The sequence below is a fragment of the Haematobia irritans genome, chromosome 2, assembly GCF_050003625.1.
Source record: "Haematobia irritans isolate KBUSLIRL chromosome 2, ASM5000362v1, whole genome shotgun sequence".
Lineage (NCBI taxonomy): Eukaryota > Metazoa > Arthropoda > Insecta > Diptera > Muscidae > Haematobia > Haematobia irritans.
This window is the reverse complement of record NC_134398.1, coordinates 44,686,232-44,707,475: the sequence shown is the minus strand read 5'-3', so window position 1 is coordinate 44,707,475 and position 21,244 is coordinate 44,686,232. Positions and strand designations below refer to the sequence as shown.

At 32.3% G+C, this 21,244-nt stretch overlaps 1 protein-coding gene across 1 annotated transcript in view; it reads left to right on the top strand.

Annotated features, from left to right (window-relative positions):
* The window catches only part of LOC142224120 (venom dipeptidyl peptidase 4), a 33,663-nt gene extending 12,889 nt beyond the window's left edge, over window positions 1-20,774 (top strand). The window contains exons 2-6 of the mRNA XM_075293911.1: window positions 18,048-18,142; window positions 18,212-18,342; window positions 18,404-19,189; window positions 19,250-20,198; window positions 20,263-20,774. Coding sequence (XP_075150026.1) covers window positions 18,048-18,142; window positions 18,212-18,342; window positions 18,404-19,189; window positions 19,250-20,198; window positions 20,263-20,376 — 2,075 coding nt within the window. The 3' untranslated portion in view covers window positions 20,377-20,774. The remainder of the gene's footprint in view (window positions 1-18,047; window positions 18,143-18,211; window positions 18,343-18,403; window positions 19,190-19,249; window positions 20,199-20,262) is intronic.
* The last annotated feature ends 470 nt before the right edge of the window (window positions 20,775-21,244 follow it).

The window sequence follows — 21,244 nt, the reverse complement described above, 5'->3', positions numbered from 1 at the left end:
GGATGCAAACATATATTAATTTAGAAATAGTCTATAAACATATATGTGTTTAGTAGCTTGGAGCGCTATTTAACAGGGAGCGATATTGAATTAAGTTGGTGGTTGTTGCTTGTTATTACAAAATTAACATTTTATTTTCCCTTGGGCAATTGATCAGCTACTTCTTTGATCCTTACAAACTGTGTGGTCCGCTGTTCGAATCCCCGTCCGGCAAAAGGTAAAATTAAAATAAAAAAATCATAAAATTGTATAATTTCTTCTACAATGTTTGTATTACAGAAAAAGGTGCTAAGAACTAAAAAATCTCGTGGAAGTGAGAAAGATGTGAGGGAATATACAATTAGGCAGAAACAAAATTTTGAGCATTCAGGTCGAAAACCTATGTTGTTAGCACCTATATTACCTGTTTATTTTCATAATTCATTATGATTGTAAATATATAAATAAATAAATAAAATTTTGAGCACAATATTGTTTGGGAGAATTTTTTTAAGCATATAATATTTTTGGGTGCAAAATGCTTCCAAACATATTATATGTTCACATAATAACATATTGTTTTTTGGAAGACAACATTATTGAATTTGGATGCAAAAATACAAAATGTTTGGAACTTAGACTACCCAAACATATATTGTTTAGACCAATATGCTTTCAAACATATTATATATTGGAAGAGATCAAACATATAAATGTTTGGGCAATACCCAAAAATGTATATGCTTGAAGCAAAATATGTTTGGGAGTATATGTTACAGAAGCGATTTTTTGTGAGGGTGTAGTTGTTTTCCTTGCTTAGGATTTCTATGTCGTTTAAGTTAAGTTTGTGACCAGTCAAAGTACAGTGGGCCGCAAGTGCTGTTTTTTGTTCCATTGGCTTGTCTGTTGTTTTAAAATCCGATTTATGTGAAGACAATCTTGTTTTTAATTTTGTCATTGTTGTACCAATATATGTCTTTTGGCATAAGTTGGATTTGTCACCGTTGCATTTTATCTTATATATTACGTTATGTTGGTCTTCATTCTTAATTTTTGTTTTGGTTTTACTAAATAATCCGTTTACTGTATTAGTAGTTTTTAACGCGAGTTGGTATTTTCTTTATTGTATATATTAGACTTGCACAGTCTCTCGGAGAAGTTTGGTATATACGTCACTGGTTTGTATAATTTTGAATCCTTATCATTAGTCAATTTTTGGTTGTTATGCTGGTTGGCTTTTACTTTCGATAAAAGTTGAAATATCGTTCGCTGTGGGAAATTGTTGTCTTGGAGAATTCGTTCAATTTTATCTTCATTTTCAGAATTAAATTCTGGATCACTAATATTAAATATCCTTCGTATGAACTTTGTCGCGGTATTGATTATTATACGTTTATTGTGCTTAGAGTAAAAATTAAGCAATCGCCCCGAAGCCGTTGGTTTTTGGTACCAATTTAGTCTCAGTTGGTTTCCTTCATCTTGAATCGTCAAATTTTCCAATCTTTTTTTCTATAGAAAATGTTAAAATTTTATTTCTATAGAAAATTTTGTCAAAATTTATTTCTATAGAAAATTTTGTTAAAAAAATTTATTTCTGTAGAAAATGTTGTCAAAATTTTATTTTTTTAGAAGATTTTGTCAAAGTTTTATTTATATAGAAGATTTTGTCAAAATTTTATTTCTATAAAAAATTTTGTGAAAATTTAAAAAAAAAATCAAAATTTTTTCTACAGAAATTTTTTTCAAAATTTTATTTTTATGGAAAATTTTATCAAACTTTTATTTCTATAGAAAATTTTGTCAAAATTTTATTTCAATAAAAAAATTTCTCAAAACTTTATTTCTACAGAAAATTTTGTCAAAATTTTATTTCTATAGAATTTTTTTCAAAATTTTATTTTAATAGAAAATTTTGTCAAAATTTTATTTCTATAGAAAATTTTGTCAAAATTTTATTTCTATAGAAAATTTTGTCAACATTTTATTTCTATAGAAAATTTTTTCAAAATTTTATTTCTATAGAAAATTATGTCAAAATTTTACTTCTATAGAAAATGTTATCAAAATTTTATTTCTATACAAAATTTTGTCAAAATTGTATTTCTATAGAAAATTTTGTCAAAATTTTATATCTATAGAAAATTTTGTCAAAATTTTATTTCTATTGAAAATTTTGTCAAAATTTTATTTCTACAGAACATTTTATCAAAATTTTATTTCTATAGAACATCTTATCAAAATTTTATTTCTATAGAAAATTTAATCAAAATTTTATTTCTATAGAAAATTTTGTCAACATTTTATTTCTATAAAAAATTTTGTCAAAATTTTATTTCTATAGAAAATTTTGTCAAAATTTTATTTCTATAGAAAATTTTATCAAAATTTTATTTCTATAGAACATCTTATCAAAATTTTATTTCTATAGAAAATTTTGTCAAAATTGTATTTCTATAGAAATTTTTGTCAAAACTTTATTTCTATAGAAAATTTTGTCAAATTTTTATTTCTATAGAAAATTTTGTCAAAATTTTATTTCTATAGAAAATTTTATATAAATTTTATTTCCGAAGGAAATTTTGTCAAAATTTTATTTCTATAGAAAATTTTATTTCTATAGAAATTTTTGTCAACATTTTATTTCTATAGAAAATTTTATCAAAATTTTATTTCATTGTTGTTTTTTTCAGCTTAAAACCATACATTGACTAAACTACAAGTGTAGCTTCACCAACACTCAAATCGATGATTTGACGGTGGCAAAGGAAAAGAGAGATGTTTGTACGAATTTATTTCGGCATAAGCCGGCTATCAGTGTAAAACCTTTTTTCGGAGGGTTCAAGTGTGGTTTTTGTTGGGTTTAATAAACTGCCTGAATTTATTCTGATAATTGGTTGATAGTTTTGCTGCAAGTAGAGGATGCTGATGAGGAATGTGGTAATTCCGAAACGTGCGTCCATCCAACCATCTTGCAGTCTATAGGGCTTTGCCCAAATAAATTTGACAAACATTCTTTTCCTCTGTTGGTTAAGCTACTCTTGTAGTTTAGTCAATGTATGGTTTTAAGCTGAAATAAAAAAACAACAACAATGCTTAAAGAACAAAACCAACAATAACAAAACAAAACAAATGGAAAAAGAAGAGGAGGCACGCTCAAAATAAACCCAGCCATGTGAATTCAAATCGATGATTTGACAGTGGCATAGGAAAAGAGATATGTTTGTTTCGAATTTATTTGGCATAAACCGGCTATCAATGTAAAACCTTTTTTCGGAGGGTTCAAGTGTGGTTTTTGTTGGGTTTAATAAACTGCCTGAATTTATTCTGATAATTGGTTGATAGTTTTGCTGCAAGTAGAGGATGCTGATGAGGAATGTGGTAATTCCGAAACGTGCGTCCATCCAACCATCTTGCAGTCTATAGGGCTTTGCCCAAATAAATTTGACAAACATTCTTTTCCTCTGTTGGTTAAGCTACTCTTGTAGTTTAGTCAATGTATGGTTTTAAGCTGAAATAAAAAAACAACAACAATGCTTAAAGAACAAAACCAACAATAACAAAACAAAACAAATGGAAAATTTTATTTCTATAGAAAATTTTATCAAAATTTTATTTCTATAGAAAATTTTGTCAAAATTTTATTTCTATAGAAAATTTTGTCGAAATTGTGTTTCCATAGACGATTTTCTCAATATTTTATTTCTATAGAGAATGTTGTCAAAATTTTATTTCTATAAGAAAGTTTGTCAATATTATCAATATATGTCAAATTTTGTCAATTTTTTTTCTATGAAAAATGCTGTCAAAATTTTATTTCTTTAGAGAATTTTGTCAATATAAAACTTCTATAGAAAATTTTGTCAAAAATTTTTTTGGAAAATGTTGTCAAAATTTTATTTCAATAGAAAATTTTGTCAAAATTTTGTTGGTGAGGACTATTTGGCAAAATTTACCATTTGTGCTAGAATTCCACCAACTGTGGTAACTGTGATTTTGTGTCCATAAAAAAGGGTGCCGAATATGGTGTGAATCGGTCCGTTGTTTTGTATAGCCCCCATATAGCACGATGGTCCGATTTGATTTCTTGAGCGTCTAGATATCCGAATTTGTATCAGATTTGCCTGAAATTCAAAATCTAGAAATGTTTTGGGTTCATAAGCAAGTAAGCCGAAGATGGTGTGCATCGGTCCATATTTCGGTATAGCCCCCGTATTGACCGATCTCCTGATTTGACTTCTGGGGCTTCTAGAAACGGCAATTTGTATTCGATTTGCCTGAAATAGGAAATCTAGAGATATTTTAGGTCTACACATAAGTGTGCCGAAGATGGTGTGTTTCGGTAAATGTCTTGGTATTCCTCTCATATTCCCCGATTTCACCTCTTGAGAGTCTAAACATCCCATTTTTTATACGATTTTCCCAAATTCAAAATCTAGAGGTATTTTAGGTCTGTAAGTGGTGTAGGTGTGTGTGCCAATTTTGTCTAACCTCCGGATGCCAAATAAGAACATTTTCATTACTTTTTGACGACGGCTTTTTCTTTGCTGGTAACGAACTAAAGCTCAAAATTCATCTCCACCATGTGGCGTTCAACCATGTATACTGACTTTTATATTCAGTTTCCACTTTGAAAGCTGTCGTTTAAATTTCCTCTTTCATGCACCAATTATTGACTTTTAACTGAAAATGGAAAGGCAACGCTGTTTGTTTTATTATTTTCGTCTTTCCGCTATTAAATTCTGCAAAGAAAGTTCAGAGCGCTAATAAAAATGTCATAGAATAGACCATGGAACAATGACATACTAGTTGAGCTAACAAAGGAAGACCGTCTCTTAATGTTTGTGCTGTTTGCAATTACACGCGTAGTTAAACATTTGTTATCTCTGAGACGTTGATTATTAGAGAGTGAGAAAAATACTTTGACAGCTCAAATGCCATTAAAGTTGGGTTAGTAACTGTTTACATGGTGTAGATAAACGATCTTATCAATTTTGTGGAGGGTCGTTTCTTTGATTTTCGTTTCATAAAATTCAATTTTGAAAGGGAGTTTTATACATTTTAAAAATATTTAAAATTTGACTTTTCTCTCTCTCTCTCCATGCAAAATGACCAATTGTTGCTAATAAATGAATATACATGATATGTTAAATTAAGACACCATTAATGACCTTAAGGTAAATTGAAATTTGACAATACATAATGTGGGCGTATTGGAGATGAATGTTACTTGAAGATAATATATTGAATTATGGTATTTTCAACATCATGTTGAAGATGACCTTTGATGTACTAATCGAAAAACGACACCAAATCATCTATGTTAGTAATACATTATAAGATGCCATAAATTTTTAAAAATTAAATTAAAATTGCCTGCAAAATTATACAGGGCTATCAAAAAGAACATTTGCCATTATTGGGTTTTGTTAATATTATTAAAATATTAAAAATCGTTTGAATAGTTTAAAAAATTGTTATTTCAATGGGGTCTAAATAAACCAATCCAAAGGTTACATATCCAGTGTGGCTGATATACATTGCAACCAACTTCAGTTAACTATAATATCTAAACCGCTCTTCTGACAGCTGACAGATTTATTCCAGTGACAGTTCATTTTTTGTGTACAAGGAAATAAAGTTATTCGCGAAGGAATTCAATCGTGATAATCTCTTGCAGGGATGAAAAATTAAAATATTAAATGTAACTAAGAGAATAAACATGTGTACTTCCTGGGTTCAAATTGTATTAAATTTCAAATATAATGCATTGGAATATAGTAAACATAAAAATTATTTATAAGCTTGCCCAAAGGAAACTGGCAGAAACCAACAATCACTCGTAGAATTACCCTTAGTAATACTCACTGTCAATATTTAAGTTGGATAACTTCACAATCAGGGTACCCATCACTGGCTTACACTTCTCACAGGCTTGATAAAGGGTGATACGGTCAAAATTTGGTCAATATAAACTTGACGTATTTCTTTCAATTTTGCATTTAAAAAACCTGAACACCCCTCATTTTGAAGGTGTGTGTGTGTAGGATGTTGCTCCTATTTTGATTTTGGAATTCACTCTTCAGTTGTCAAAATGCCGCCAAAGCAAGAAGAGCAGCGTATCAAAATTTTGCTCGCGCATCGCGAAAATCCAAGCTACTCGCACGCAAAGCGGCCAAAGTCGCTAAAAGTTGCCAAATAAACCGTTACAAATGTAATTAAAGTGTTTGGGGTACGTTTGTCGACAGCCAGGAAGTCTGGATCGGGGAGAAATCGAAAACCGGAAGCCGCTTAGACGACAAAGAGAGTTGCCGGTAGTTTTAAGCGAAACCCTAACCTCTCTCTCCGAGATGCCGCAAATAAGCTGGGTGTCGTCTACAACCGTGCATCGAGCCAAAAAACGAGCCGGACTATCGACTTACAAGAAGGTAGTGACTCCAAATCGCGATGATAAACAAAATACGACGGCCAAAGCGCGATCCCGGAGGCTGTACACGACGATGCTGACGAAGTTTGACTGCGTGGTAATGGACGACGAAATCTACGTCAAAGCCGACTACAAGCAGCTTCCGGGACAGGAGAAGAGTGTTTCAATAAACGTCTGCTGCCTTTCCTGAAGAAACACGGTTGTTCCGTACTGTTTTGGCCGGATTTGGCATCTAGCCATTACGGTAAAATGGCCATGGAGTGGTACGCCGCCAACAACGTGCAGGTGGTTCCCAAGGACAAGAACCCTCCCAACATGCCAGAGCTCCGCCCAATTGAGAAATACTGGGCTATTGTCAAGCGGAACCTAAAGAAGACCAAAAACTGCTAAGGACGAGCAGCAGTTCAAGGCAAACTGGCTTTCTGCGGCGAAGAAGGTGGACAAGGTGGCTGTACAAAATCTGATGGCAGGTGTCAAGCGTGAGGCCCGACAATTCGGATTTGGAAAAGCGAAAGCCTAACTGAATATTTTTCCTGAATTTTATACTAATTGAATTTGAAAAAGAAATTTAATTTGATTTTTTAAATAAACGATTTCACCGATTTACACGCGTTTTCCGTTGACCAAATTTTGACCGTATCATCCTTTATGAGAAAATACCGCACTATTCCTCGATATTGGTGGGTTCATTCTTTAGTCATAACGAGACAAAATCCTTAATTCGTATGGAAATACCCAGCAAAAAAAATTGGAAGTTGTTCCACAAACATTTCTTTTAAAGCCCATCCCAGAATCCCCCATCGAGTGTTTTTCAACTTCCGATGCAGTCCTTTTGGACAAGTGCAGAAACATTTCTTCTAAAGCGCATCTTGGGATCCCCCAATGATTTTTTTCTACTTCCGATGCAGTATCAGAAAGAACGCAATCAAGCTATTTTAAGTGCAAATTTTGGACAAATAAATTTTACAAAAAAAAAAAAAAAAATATATATAGAAAACTAATAAAAATAAAAAAAAATAGAAAATTATAAAAAAGTAAATAATAATAATAATAAAAATTATTTTATCCCCGCTGGGATTTGAACCTGTGCCGTTTGACTTTTTCGCTTCCATGGAAGTTCTTTTGAGAAGGTTTTGTAAAACGATAATTTTTAATTTTTTTTGTTGATTTTTTATGGAAAAATATATCTATACGAAAATATATGCCGAAAATAAAAAAAAAAAACGATGGACATGATCCAAGTTTGCACTACTTCCGGATCACAGATTGGGAATCCAAACTACTTTTGGAAGCTCTTTTTTTTGCTGGGTACGAAAATAGGAAATGGTTGTTATTATAAAAGGGGCTACGTCCACGGTTGCCACTCGATTCAAAAATAATCTACCAACATTTGGAGAAAATTTTACCAAAAAACTATCAAACAAAAAAATCTTCTATATACAATTTTGTAAAAATTTTGCCAACATTTCATTTCTATAGAAAATTTTGCCAAAATTTTATTTCCACATACAAAAAAAAAAATTCTGATTCAATAACGAAATTCATTGATTCAATTAATTTTTTAATTGAAATGTCTTCAATCACAGAAATGATAGCATCAATTAAAAAGTTAATTGATACAATTAATAAATTAATTGATACTATTAATTTGTGTGCACAGAAAAAAATATCACCTAAATATTTTCAATTAAAAAGTTAATGAAAATTGAAAATTTTTCAATTAATAAATTAATTGATACAATTAACTTTTTAATAAAGATAGAAACAATAACTTAATTAAGTCAATGATTGAAAATTTAAAAATTTTTAATTAAAAAATTAATTGATACAATTAACTTTTTAATCAAATTCGGAAGTGATGAACATTTTTTTAATTTTTAATTAAAAATGTATTTCAAACAATCAATTGTTAATCCAAATAAAAACTCTAAGCCAATTCAGAATGTAATTGGACATAGTTCCTCTTTTTAATTAAAAAATGAATTGAGTTTTGCGATCAACATCAATTAAATATTTAATTGAAATTTGCTAATGAAATCAATTAATTGTTTGATCAAGAATTTTTTCTATGCCCAATTAAAACTGTGATTGATACTATAATTTTCGTGATTGAAGACAAATCAATTAAAAAATTAATTGGATCAATTAATTTCGTGATTGAATCAGAAATTTTTTTTTGTGTGTGATTAATTTTTGTTTCAATTAAAAAATTTGTTGAATCAATTAATTGCATATTTTTTAAAACTCAATTAAGACTTTAATTGGAAAAATTTTATTGAAATTTTTTCTGTGTGTAGAAAATTTTGCCAAAATTTTATTTCAATAGAAAATGTTGCCAACATTTTATTTCTATAGAAAATTTTGCCAAAATTTTATTTTTATAGAAATTTTTGTCAACATTTTATTTCTATAGAAAATTTTGCCAAAATTTAATTTCTATAAAAAATTTGTCAAAATTTTATTTTTATAGAAAATTTTGCCAAAAATTTTATTTCTATAGAAAATTTTGCCAAAATTTTATTTCTATAGAAAATTTTGCCAAAATTTTATTTCTATAGAAAATTTTGCCAAAATTTTATTTCTATAGAAAATTTTTAGAGAGCAATATATCTCAAAATTTACCAAAACACTAAGAATTCTACCAATCTACCAAACAGTAAAAATTTTTGATATTTGGTAGAATTCTACCAACTGTGGTAACCGTGGCTACGATTCATTCTCTTTTCAATTCAAAGTCGATTTTTTGGTTAAGCCACGTTTTTTTGATTTTGACCCAATTTTCCAAATTATATTAGTTTTGAATATAACGAAAACTCGACATTGACTTTCCCATTTATTTGAGAAAAAGTCGATTTTCTACTTTGATCATTACGAAAAGTTGTCATTATTTCTGTTTTTGTTCTATGAGTATAAGAGGCGCATTTTTATACAAATTCGCACACATAAAATATTGTGTTTTTTATTTACGCAAAAAAAAAAAATATTGACTTTGTAGAGTAGTCCTATAGATATTAGATCAATAGGACTACACTATTGATATTAGATTGTCATATATTTAAAGCTCACATATGTTTTACTATTCAATTTAGTTAATGTGAAGAAAAGTAACACTCTTTTAAATTTTTGTTTTCCATTGACAAATTACCAACAAAAACCGTAACGTGTGTAAATCACGGTTGCCACTCGTGCCAAAAATAATCTACCACAATTTTACCAAAAATGTACCAAAAAAAAATTTATTCTGAAGTTGTTGATCAACATTTTTTGTGGTTAGTATAAAAAATGGTTTCTTATTCGAAATAATTTTTTTATTGAACATTTTGTTAACATTTTATTTCTATAGAAAATTTACGCAATTTTTTTGTAAAGAAAATTTTTGCAAAATTTTATTTTTACAGAAAATATTTCTAAATGGTTTTTTATTCGAAAGAAATGTTCTATATATATTTATGAAATTTTTATATATATTTATGATATTTTTATATATATTTATGAATTTTTTTTTCTATAAAAAATTTTTGCAAAATTTTATTTCCAAAGAAAATTTTTCTAAAATTTTGTGTCTGTAGAAAATTTTTCCAAAATTTTGAAGTCCATCTTAATTGGAGAGGAATATTTTGCAAAATCTATCAAAACATTGAGAAATCTACCAATCTACCAAACAGTAAAAAATCGACCATTTTGGTAGAATTCTACCAACTGTGGCAACCGTGGTGTCGATACACATCATGTTTGGAACATATACATTTGACTAATAAATTGACTTTAAATCAGATCGTTGACACTTTAAGCTTTATAGTCAATAACCTTTATCGTAAAAGCATTATTCTTACCGGCAACAATATTTTGTTGTTATTTATTTAATAAAATTGTAAATAAACTTCTGTATAAATATTCCAAGTAATCTAAGCCTAAGTGTCTTAAGTTGACGTTTATCTTATTACTTGAAATTTCCTATAAACTACTAGCCTAACAATAGGTCTTTCAGTGATAGTTAAGGGATTACTATCAATATAATAGTGACATCAGAGGGGGGTTTAACAAAATAAAGTTATTAAATTTATTCTTGTAGGAGGTACACTGAAAGAATAGTTTTCTTTTCTGAGGAACGAAATGAAAAAATATTAGAGACAATTATTGCAACGCTTCTCACAAATTCGGATTTATTTGCCCTTGAATAATTAATTTATAACAAATAAAATTTTCGTTTGTTTATGATTTCCTTCCGGAGGAAAGAAATTTCTCTTTGGGTGTGTGTACTTGATCCACTGAAAAAAATCATGCCCGGTTCCAAAGATTTTGCCCTTACACTAATGATTTTCGTATTGATTCCGAACCCTAAAAAAGCGAAGAATTGATGTAAGGACGCATTTAAGACACAATCCTCTTTTAAATTTGAGTTTTGCGTACTTGAAACAAATTTTAATTTTTTTTTTCAAATTTTTTCTTCATGTGTTATAAGGACAAAACGACTTCATTGAAAAGTTTATTGAATTGTGGACAAGGAAAACCCCTTTATATCAGAGAAATGCGTCTTTTATGCTAAGCAAAATTCACATTCGAGTTTTAAGGACATGAAATCTTTGGTCTCACGTCAAAATTTTTTTCAGTGTGGGACATTGTCTTGATCAACGAAAAAAATACGAACCAGTATTGCAAGTAGGTTAGTTTAAATAGGTTAGGTGGCAGCCCGATGTATCAGGCTCACTTAGACTATTCAGTCCATTGTGATACCACATTGGTGAACTTCTCTCTTATCACTGAGTGCTGCCCGATTCCATGTTAAGCTCAATGACAAGGGACCTCCTTTTTATAGCCGAGTCCGAACGGCGTTCCACATTGCAGTGAAACCACTTAGAGAAGCTTTGAAACCCTCAGAAATGTCACCAGCATTACTGAGGTGGGATAATCCACCGTTGAAAAACTTTTTGGTGTTCGGTCGTAGCAGGAATAGAACCCACGACCCATACACACGGTCGTGGCGGGCATGCTAACCATTGCACCACGGTGGTATTGCTAGTAATGCGGATTTTCTCCAATTTGGGGAGTTTTTCCGGGAATTGGTAATTTCAAGAAATTTGTGGATTTTACTAGTGATTTTTCGAAATTAATGGGTGTGTTTCTTTTAAATAAAGTTTCTTTACATGGGTTTGTGTGCGCACAAAAGTGTGTAACATAAATAGAATTGCTTGACTGTATGCGTTGTTTGTGCATTGATGGTCATAAAGAGATTTATGTGTTGATGACAATTACGGCTGTGTGACCCAGTTGTTAGTGTTTTTCCTTACAAACTTTATTGTCCGTGGCACAGTGGTTCCAAATCGCTTTTTTGGAAATAATTCTGCAACTTTTGAACCGATAAAGATATCAACATAATTTTTCTTTGTATGCCCTGACCTGTTTTCCTTTACGTTTGCACGGGCTGATATGTAGGCGTTGAAAGTTGGTCACCTCGGAAGTATGTAATTTTGTTTTAGCATTTATGAAACGACTTCGATGATTTTTTCTTTGCTGCATAGAACTTATAAATTCCTCCAAAGTTCGCGTGCTTGTGCGAATATCTTTTATAAAGGGTGATTCTTTTGAGGTTAGGATTTTCATGCATTAGTATTTGACAGATCACGTGGGATTTCAGACATGGTGTCAAAGAGAAAGATGCTCAGTATGCTTTGACATTTCATCATGAATAGACTTACTAACGAGCAACGCTTGCAAATCATTGAATTTTATTACCAAAATCAGTGGCAGAAAATCCGCTTTTTTATCGACAAATTTTGTTCAGCGATGAGGCTCATTTCTGGTTGAATGGCTACGTAAATAAGCAAAATTGCCGCATTTGGAGTGAAGAGCAACCAGAAGCCGTTCAAGAACTGCCCATGCATCCCGAAAAATGCACTGTTTGGTGTGGTTTGTACGCTGGTGGAATCATTGGACCGTATTTTTTCAAAGATGCTGTTGGACGCAACGTTACGGTGAATGGCGATCGCTATCGTTCGATGGTAACAAACTTTTTGTTGCCAAAAATGGAAGAACTGAACTTGGTTGACATGTGGTTTCAACAAGATGGCGCTACATGCCACACAGCTCGCGATTCTATGGCCATTTTGAGGGAAAACTTCGGAGAACAATTCATCTCAAGAAATGGACCGGTAAGTTGGCCACCAAGATCATGCGATTTGACGCCTTTAGACTATTTTTTGTGGGGCTACGTCAAGTCTAAAGTCTACAGAAATAAGCCAGCAACTATTCCAGCTTTGGAAGACAACATTTCCGAAGAAATTCGGGCTATTCCGGCCGAAATGCTCGAAAAAGTTGCCCAAAATTGGACTTTCCGAATGGACCACCTAAGACGCAGCCGCGGTCAACATTTAAATGAAATTATCTTCAAAAAGTAAATGTCATGGACCAATCGAACGTTTCAAATAAAGAACCGATGAGATTTTGCAAATTTTATGCGTTTTTTTTTTTAAAGTTATCAAGCTCTTAACAAATCACCCTTTAGTTTGCGAGACATGAGCCCCACAATTTATTTTTGTGCTAAATTTTAACAAAGTGGGGTCAGTATGTTGAACCTACAAGGTTCGTATTTGGGCGGATCGTGCGGATGTGCTTTAGGTTAAAAGTTGTAGACTCCACAATTTGGAATTTCGAAAAAATACATCGTTTTGACAATTTTTTTTTTCGAGAAAAGTACCTTTTGTTTCTAGACTTGTTTCCTATAGAGCATCAATAAGGCATAGGTTTTAAGCTTTTATCGGCCATTTTGGTCACGTAGCGTATGAGTTCTTCTCATCTCAAAATCGGCAATTTTTAAAAAAGAACAAGTATATAGGGCCTTAAGTTCGGCCAGGCCGAATCTTATGTATCACCATGGATTGCGTAGAAACTTCTGCACGCAAAGAAAAAAAAAAAAACGTTTGGAAAACGTGTACCGAAAACGTTTTTCTTTTGTTACAGTTTTTTGAATTGCTTCGAAAATTTTAAACTTTTATCGGCAAAAAAAATCGTTTGTTACAAAATTTTTATTTTTTCAATAACAAAAAAATATTTTTGAAACAACAACACAGTCCATTTCGTTTATATCAAACACTGTTCTTTTCTGACTTTAGGTCTTTAATAAGACACATTTTACAGTTCAAAATTTAATATAGTTCAATGTAATGTTCAACATTTTTTTGGAATCTTCCGAACATATCTGGAATATATGTAAAAAAACTTTGGTCGAAGCAGGGATCGAAACCACGACCCAAACTAAATGTTTGTTTCTGTTAAATAAACTTTGTTTATTCGGTTCGTGGGCGCCACAAGCTATGCTATATAAATATAACTTATACGGATAATTATCTATTGATGACCATAACAGGTACATAGCTCAGTGGTTAGTGTGTTGGCTTACAAAGTACATGGTCTGCGGTTCGAAATTTACCTTCATTTTCTTGCACACCTACACGAGATGTTTGCGATTCCTGTAAAACTCAAACAAAAATGGTTCCTATAAATCCAGAATCTGATCTAGTCTTTATAGGTAGAATCTTTAAATTTCTTTTCGGGATGCGTATTGCTTGAACTGGACTGCTTAGGAGAATATCTGTCATCAAACCCCGCTAAAATTTTATATATTATCAACTCGCTAGAACGAAGAGTTTTCAATGGAAACTATTACATTTGATTCATGGTGGTTGGTATTTAAGATTCGGCCCGGCCGAACTTACTTCTGTATATATTTGTTTTTACTATTTTTGGGTATAATACGAAAATTTTCTTTTAATTTCATTCATAAAATGCTTTAGATACACTTAAAAAATGAAAATTTCATTGGGCAATGGAATATTTCGAAAAATTAATAAAATTTAACTACAAACAAATATTTTTTTGTAATAAATATAAGTTACATTTAGCGTTAGTTTAACTACGGATTTTTTGGTTTGGTGTAGAATCTAGCACCTTCAGAATATTATTTTTATAATGGTAGATTAAATTTGCTAGCATTAGGATGAAAGAAAACAAGTATATACGGCCGTCAGTTCGGCCAGCCCGAATCTTATGTACCCTCCACCATGGATTGCATAGAAACTTGCACTAAAGAGTGTCATCCACAATCGAATTACTTGGGTTGCGGTAACACTTACCGAAGGCAATGTATCTTAAAACTTCTTAACACCGTGTTCTCAATTGTAAGTTAGTCCATACGGGGTATATATTAAACAAAAAAAGACCGATTAAATACGTAAATAATTCAGTTTGAAAAATTTTCTATAGAAATAAAATCTTGACAAAATTTTGTATAGCAATAAAATTATGACAAAATTTTCTATACACTCATAGAAAAAGTCTGCTAAAAACAGCAGTCGATGATTTTTGTACTTCAGGGCGTAATGAACAACAATTTATAAAATTTTTAGGTTATAAAATTTTCCCCAAAGCCTATTTAAGAACCAAAAGTAGTTTTTGGTATATTTTTGCACTGTAATATACTTACAAGCTCCTAAATACGATCAGCAAACATTTTGTTTGCTGTTATGCCTCAATTCGATAAATATTCAGATTTTTGGTCAAATACTATAGATATTTATAAAATATTGTGTTAATTATGTTAAGTTGACATTTTTATTTGTTTTAGCCAAAATAAAACATGTTTTAGTGTAATCGAGCTTAAAAACAAGTAAGGAAAGTCTAAAGTCGGGCGGGGCCGACTATATTATACCCTTCACCACTTTGTAAGTCCACATTTTCGATACCATATCAAATCCGTCCAATGTGTTGGATGCTATATGAATCCATACACATATATTCTGTAAATCTGAGCAGATCTGTATAGAGTTCTGCAATACTTATAGATTTTACATTTAAGTCGTCTAATGCGCAGAGGTGGAACACAATGTTAGTAAAAAAATATAGGAAACATTTAAATATGAACCAATTTTGAGGCAACTTCGCAAAAGTGTATTTATGATTTATCGGTCGATAGATGTGTAATAGAGTAATAGGAAAATTTGAGTCATTTTGATAAGTTTTCGACTTGGCAGTGGCGATTTGATAAGGAAAATGTAGGTATTTCGGCCAGTTTTGCCTAAATAGGAAAAACGTATATATGGAATCTATATCGAAATCTGAACCGATTGCAATCAAATTTCACATGCATAGTTACTATGTTGAATCTACTCCCTGTGCAAAATTTCACGTAAATCGGATAACAACTTTGACCTCTGTGGTCATATGACGGAAAATCGGGCGAAAGATATATATGGGAGCTATCAAAATCTGAACCGATTTCAACCAAAATAAACACGCATATGCAGAATCTTAATTCTACTGCCTGTGCAAAGTTTCAAGTTCAATTCTACTCCGTCTGCAAAATTTCACGTAAATCAGAGTAACACTTTTCCCTCTGTGGGCATATTAGTCCAAATCGGGCGAATGGTATATATGGGAGCTATACTAAAACTGAACCGACTTCAACTAAATTTTGCACAATTAACGATACTATAAAACGTACTCCTTGTGCTAAATTTCAAGCAACTCAGGGCAAAACTCTGGCTTTTGAGGCCATATAAATCCAAATCAAACGAAAGATATATATGGGAGCTATATCTTAATCGGAACCGATTTTAACCAAATTAAGCACACTTAACGATACTATTAAACGTACTTGTTGTGCAAAATTTGAAGCAAATCAGGGCAAAACTCTGGCTTTTGGGGCCATATAAGTCCAAATCGGTCGAAAGATATATATGGGAGCTACATCTAAATCTGAACCGATTTCAACTAAAGTTGGCACAATTAACGATACTATTAAACGTACTCCTTGTACAAAATTTTAATCAAAACTGGGCAAAACTCTCGCTTTTGGGGCCATATAAATCCAAATCGGACGAAAGATATATATGGGAGCTATATATAAATCTGAACCGATTTTTTCCAAAATCAATTGCGATTGTCTTCTACCCGAAGAATGGCGTTATGTCAAATTTGAAGACGATCGGACTTAAACTGCGACCTGTACTTTGTGCACAAAATTACATATACAGACAGACGGACGGACAGGCAGACAGACAGACGGACATCGCTAAATCGACTCAGAATTTAATTCTAAGCCGATCGGTATACTAAAAGATGGGTCTATGACAATTATTTCTTGGCGTTACATACAAATGTACAAACTTATTATACCCTGTACCACAGTAGTGGTGAAGGGTATAAATAGCAGGAAATGTTTGCTATTTCAGCAAACAGTGACTGCTGTCCCTTTTTCAGCAGACTTTCTGCTGTTTTAGCAGACCTTTCTGCTGTCCCTACTAACAAATTTCTTTGGGTAGATTTGGTAGATTATTTTTGGGGATCGGCTATATATAACTATAGACCGATATGGACCAATTTTGGCATGGTTTGGCATAATTATGGACCAATGTGAACCAAAGTTTGCATGGTTGTTACAGACCATATACTAACACCATGTACCAAATTTCAGCCGGATCGGATGAAATTTGGTACATCCAATCCAATCCAAATCTGGGGATCGGTTTATATGGGGGCTATATAATTATAGACCAATGTGGACCAATTTTTGCATGTTTGTTACAGACCATATACTAACACCATGTACCGAATTTCATCCGGATCGGATGAATTTTGCTCCTCCAAGAGGCTTCGCCATCCAAATCTGAGCGTCGGTTTATATGGGGGCTATACGTAAAAGTGGGCCGATATGGACCTACATCAATAACAACTACTTGTGCCAAGTTTCAAGTCGATAGCTTGTTTCGTTCGGAAATTAGCGTGATTTCAACAGACGGATGGACGGAGTTTAAAGTACAGGAGTTTAAAGTTTTGAATCTTCACTGAAAATCAGGAGAAGGTGTTTTTTGGAAAACTTTGCTACAGATTTCTAGAAGAGATACAAACATGAAAAATTTAGAGCAAATAAATAAAAGATACGCTGAATACGATGGTACTAATAACTCAATTGTGTCCTAACTCGAGTTAGGCTGTTAAGGGTTGTGACCACAGGTATATGTTAATATGTTAGAACATATTATATTTGGGACATAAAATGTTTGTAAATATAATATGCTTAGATGCAAACATATATTAATTTGAAAATAGCCTATAAACATATATGTGTTTAGAAACAGAGACCTAGAGAATATGCTGCAAGTAAAATAATGGAAGTAACGAATTGGCGCCTTAAAAATATATCCACACAAAGAAAATTTCATGAAACTTTTTTACTACCAGTGTATTCCTAAGGTGAAGCATAATATGATTGAACAATACAAACAATATTTTGTTTGGACCAATCCTAAAAATATATATGCTTGAAGCAAAATGTGTTTGGGGTATATGGGTGTAGACAACCATCAAACCATTTAAGATTTTTTTCATTAACATTGCACCACCGAAACAATTTCATAAATACAATGAAACATTTCATAAATATAAGAAAACTTTTCCAAATATATGTATTCATAAATACTATGAAACTTTTCATAAATATAAGGAAACTTATAGCTATGATTTGTCTACTAAATAACGAAACCTTGCATACTATTAATGAACATTTTTATTAATGAAAAAACTAATAAAAAATATTATGTTATGTCCATGAAAATTTTTTATCGGTTTCAATGATTTTTTGTATTTACAGATGACGAACTTTATTACACACATACCGATAGGTCAATCCATAAATTTAATGCAGCTACAGGTAGCGATAGCATATTTGTAACCTCGGAATTTTTGGTAAATTCTTCGATGATATTTATTTTGTCACATGTCACATAACAAATACTATGTTTCGTTCCTCCGCAGAATACCTATAGTAGCAGTAGCTCATTTACTTTATCACCGGATAATACTAAAATTTTAGTACGTTACGATGTGGAGGAAATATTCAGACATTCATACATAGCTAAATATGATGTATTTGATATAGCAAGCAAGTAAGTAGGGAGTTCTCCATCTAGCAAAAACAAGTAAGCAGCTTTTCCAATTGATTTCCAGGACATCAATCAAGATCCATAATGGTGAAAAACTGCAATACTGTGCTTGGTCTCCAATTAAGGATCGCTTGGCCTATGTCTACAATAATAATGTGTTCATTCATTTTGATGATTCCATTGAATTGCCCATTACATCGGATGGCATAAATGGTGTGGTCTATAATGGAATTCCCGATTGGGTGTATGAAGAGGAAGTATTGAGCAGTGGCAGTGCCATGTGGTGGGCACCTGACGGTGGTTATTTGGCTGTGGGTGTCTTCAATGATACCTCGGTGGAAACTTTTAAATATTTCCTTTATGGCGAAGCTGAAAATCCAGAATACCAATATCCCAAAGAGGTGGATTTGAAATATCCCAAACCTGGTACCAATAATCCTGTGGTAGCCTTGAGAATTTTCGACTTGAGCTTAAATCCCACCTATGTCACTGTAACAGCCCCCATTGATATTGTTAGCAATGATCATATTCTACAAAATGTGGCATGGACTCGTGATCAAAAATTATTGATCACTTGGTTGAATCGTCGTCAGAATATAGCTTCCCTACAATTGTGTAGTGTGACTGGTGATTGTCACGAAGTGAAGAGAATTGAAGAACCCAAGGGTTGGGTATCAATGGGTAATCCTCAATGCCTGAAGCAGAGTGATAGTTGTATGTTTACCTATTGGATCGATAATTGGTATCAAGTTTGGAAATTGAATTTGGCCACAGGAGATAATTTGGCTGCGAAACGTGGAAACTTTACTGTATTGAGATTGTATGGCTATGATGAGGTCAATGATAAAGTGTAAGTTGGAGGATTTGATCGGAATGTGGAAAATCGTTAATTGCCTTCTTCCTATTTCAGTTTCTACCAGGCCACTTTGGATTATGATCCTTCAATCTATCATGTGTTCAGTAATGATGATTGTTTAACTTGCAGTTTAAAGGATGTAGATGGTGCTGAATGTAAATCAGCTGCTGCAGCCTTTAGTAAAGGTTTCTCATATTATACGGTTACCTGTAGTGGTCCCAATCCCAGTTACACCAAAGTTATCGAAACCAAAACTAATCAAGCCATTAAAGATTGGGAATTGAACACTGTCTTCCGAGACCGTTTGGCAACAAAACTTAGACCCACAATACAATATATGAATGTAACTTTGGATGATGGTTTTACTGGATTTGCTAAATTGATGTTGCCTCCAAATTTGGATAAAAATAAAAAATATCCCATGATTGTTTATGTTTATGGAGGACCCAATTCCGTTAGAGTTACCAATGCCTTCACCGTAGGATTTGAAGGCTACATGACCACTAACCGTGAGGTTATCTATGTGCAGATAGATGGCCGCGGTACTGGCAATAAAGGCAAAGATTTACTATTCTCTGTTAACAATCATCTGGGAGAATATGAGGTGGTCGATCAGATAGCTGTTACCAAATTCCTTCAAGCAAATTTACCCTATGTAGATCGCGAACGTTGTGGTATTTGGGGATGGAGTTATGGAGGTTATATGACAGCCCGTACTTTAGCCCAAGATAATGATCGGGTATTCCAATGTGGCATATCGGTAGCACCGGTAACTTCATGGTTATATTATGATACCATCTATACGGAACGTTATATGGGCTTACCCACCCTTGAAGATAATTTATGGAAATATATGAATACCAGTGTTTTGGAAGAGGTTGAGAATTTCCGTAATCATGACTTTATGCTTATTCATGGTTCGGGTGATGATAATGTCCATTATCAACAATCCTTAATGTTGGCCAAGGTATTGCAAGCCCATGATATTCTTTTCGAAGAAATGGTAAGTTCTGATTGTACAAAATCAATTCTATATATGGTAAGACATATTATTTTTTCTCTTCTAGACCTATACCGATGAGAATCATTCCATTGGCAATTTCTTGCCTCATTTGTATCATACTATGGATCATTTTTGGATTAACTGTTTGAATTTGGATGTACCAGAAGATGAAGAATAATTGAGCAACTCTTTTCCTAAAACCATTTTACCTGCATAGGGATTTAATTATATTTAACAAAAAACAAAACATATTAAATTTTCTGAAATTTCTGGATAATCCAGAATATTTGTATTGTTCACACCGTGTAAACGACCCATAAGACTTATGAAGTATTTTTCTCTTTAAAATAATACTTTTTTTATTAATACAACCTTACCTTCCTTTTGGTTAGCTTACATTTCTAGTAACAATTTATCAAATTTTTGAAATGGTTGTATAATTCCGAATTTTTCCATGTTTATTGATCAGATAGTGTAAAAGGCCCATTAGACTTATTAAGTATTTTTTTATCGTAAAATAGATAATTATAAATTTATAAATAAAAATATATAACAATGTTGAAGGTGTAATCTAAATGGGGATTTCAAAGGGTAATCTTGTCATAATAATTTTTGGATTTTCAGTGGCATAACGTCCATCTAAACATGTCCGTCCGTCCGTCTGTTTAAATCACGTTGACTTCCGAACGAAACAAGCTATCGACTTCAAACTTGGCATAAGTAGTTGTTATTGATGTAGGTCGGATGGTATTGCAAATGGATCATATCGGTTCACATTTACGTATAGCCCCCATATAAACGGACCCCCAGATTTGACTTGCTGAGAGAGAAGCATATTTCATCCGATCTGGCTGAAATTTGGTACATGGCCTTAGTATATGGTCTCTAACAACCATGCAAAAATTGGTCCATATCCGTCCATAATTCTATATAGCCCCCATATAAACCGATTCCAAGATTGGCTTGCGGATCCTCTAAGAAAAGCATATTTCATCCGATCCGGCTGAAATCTGGTAGATGGTGTTAGTAACACATTGGCTGATAAG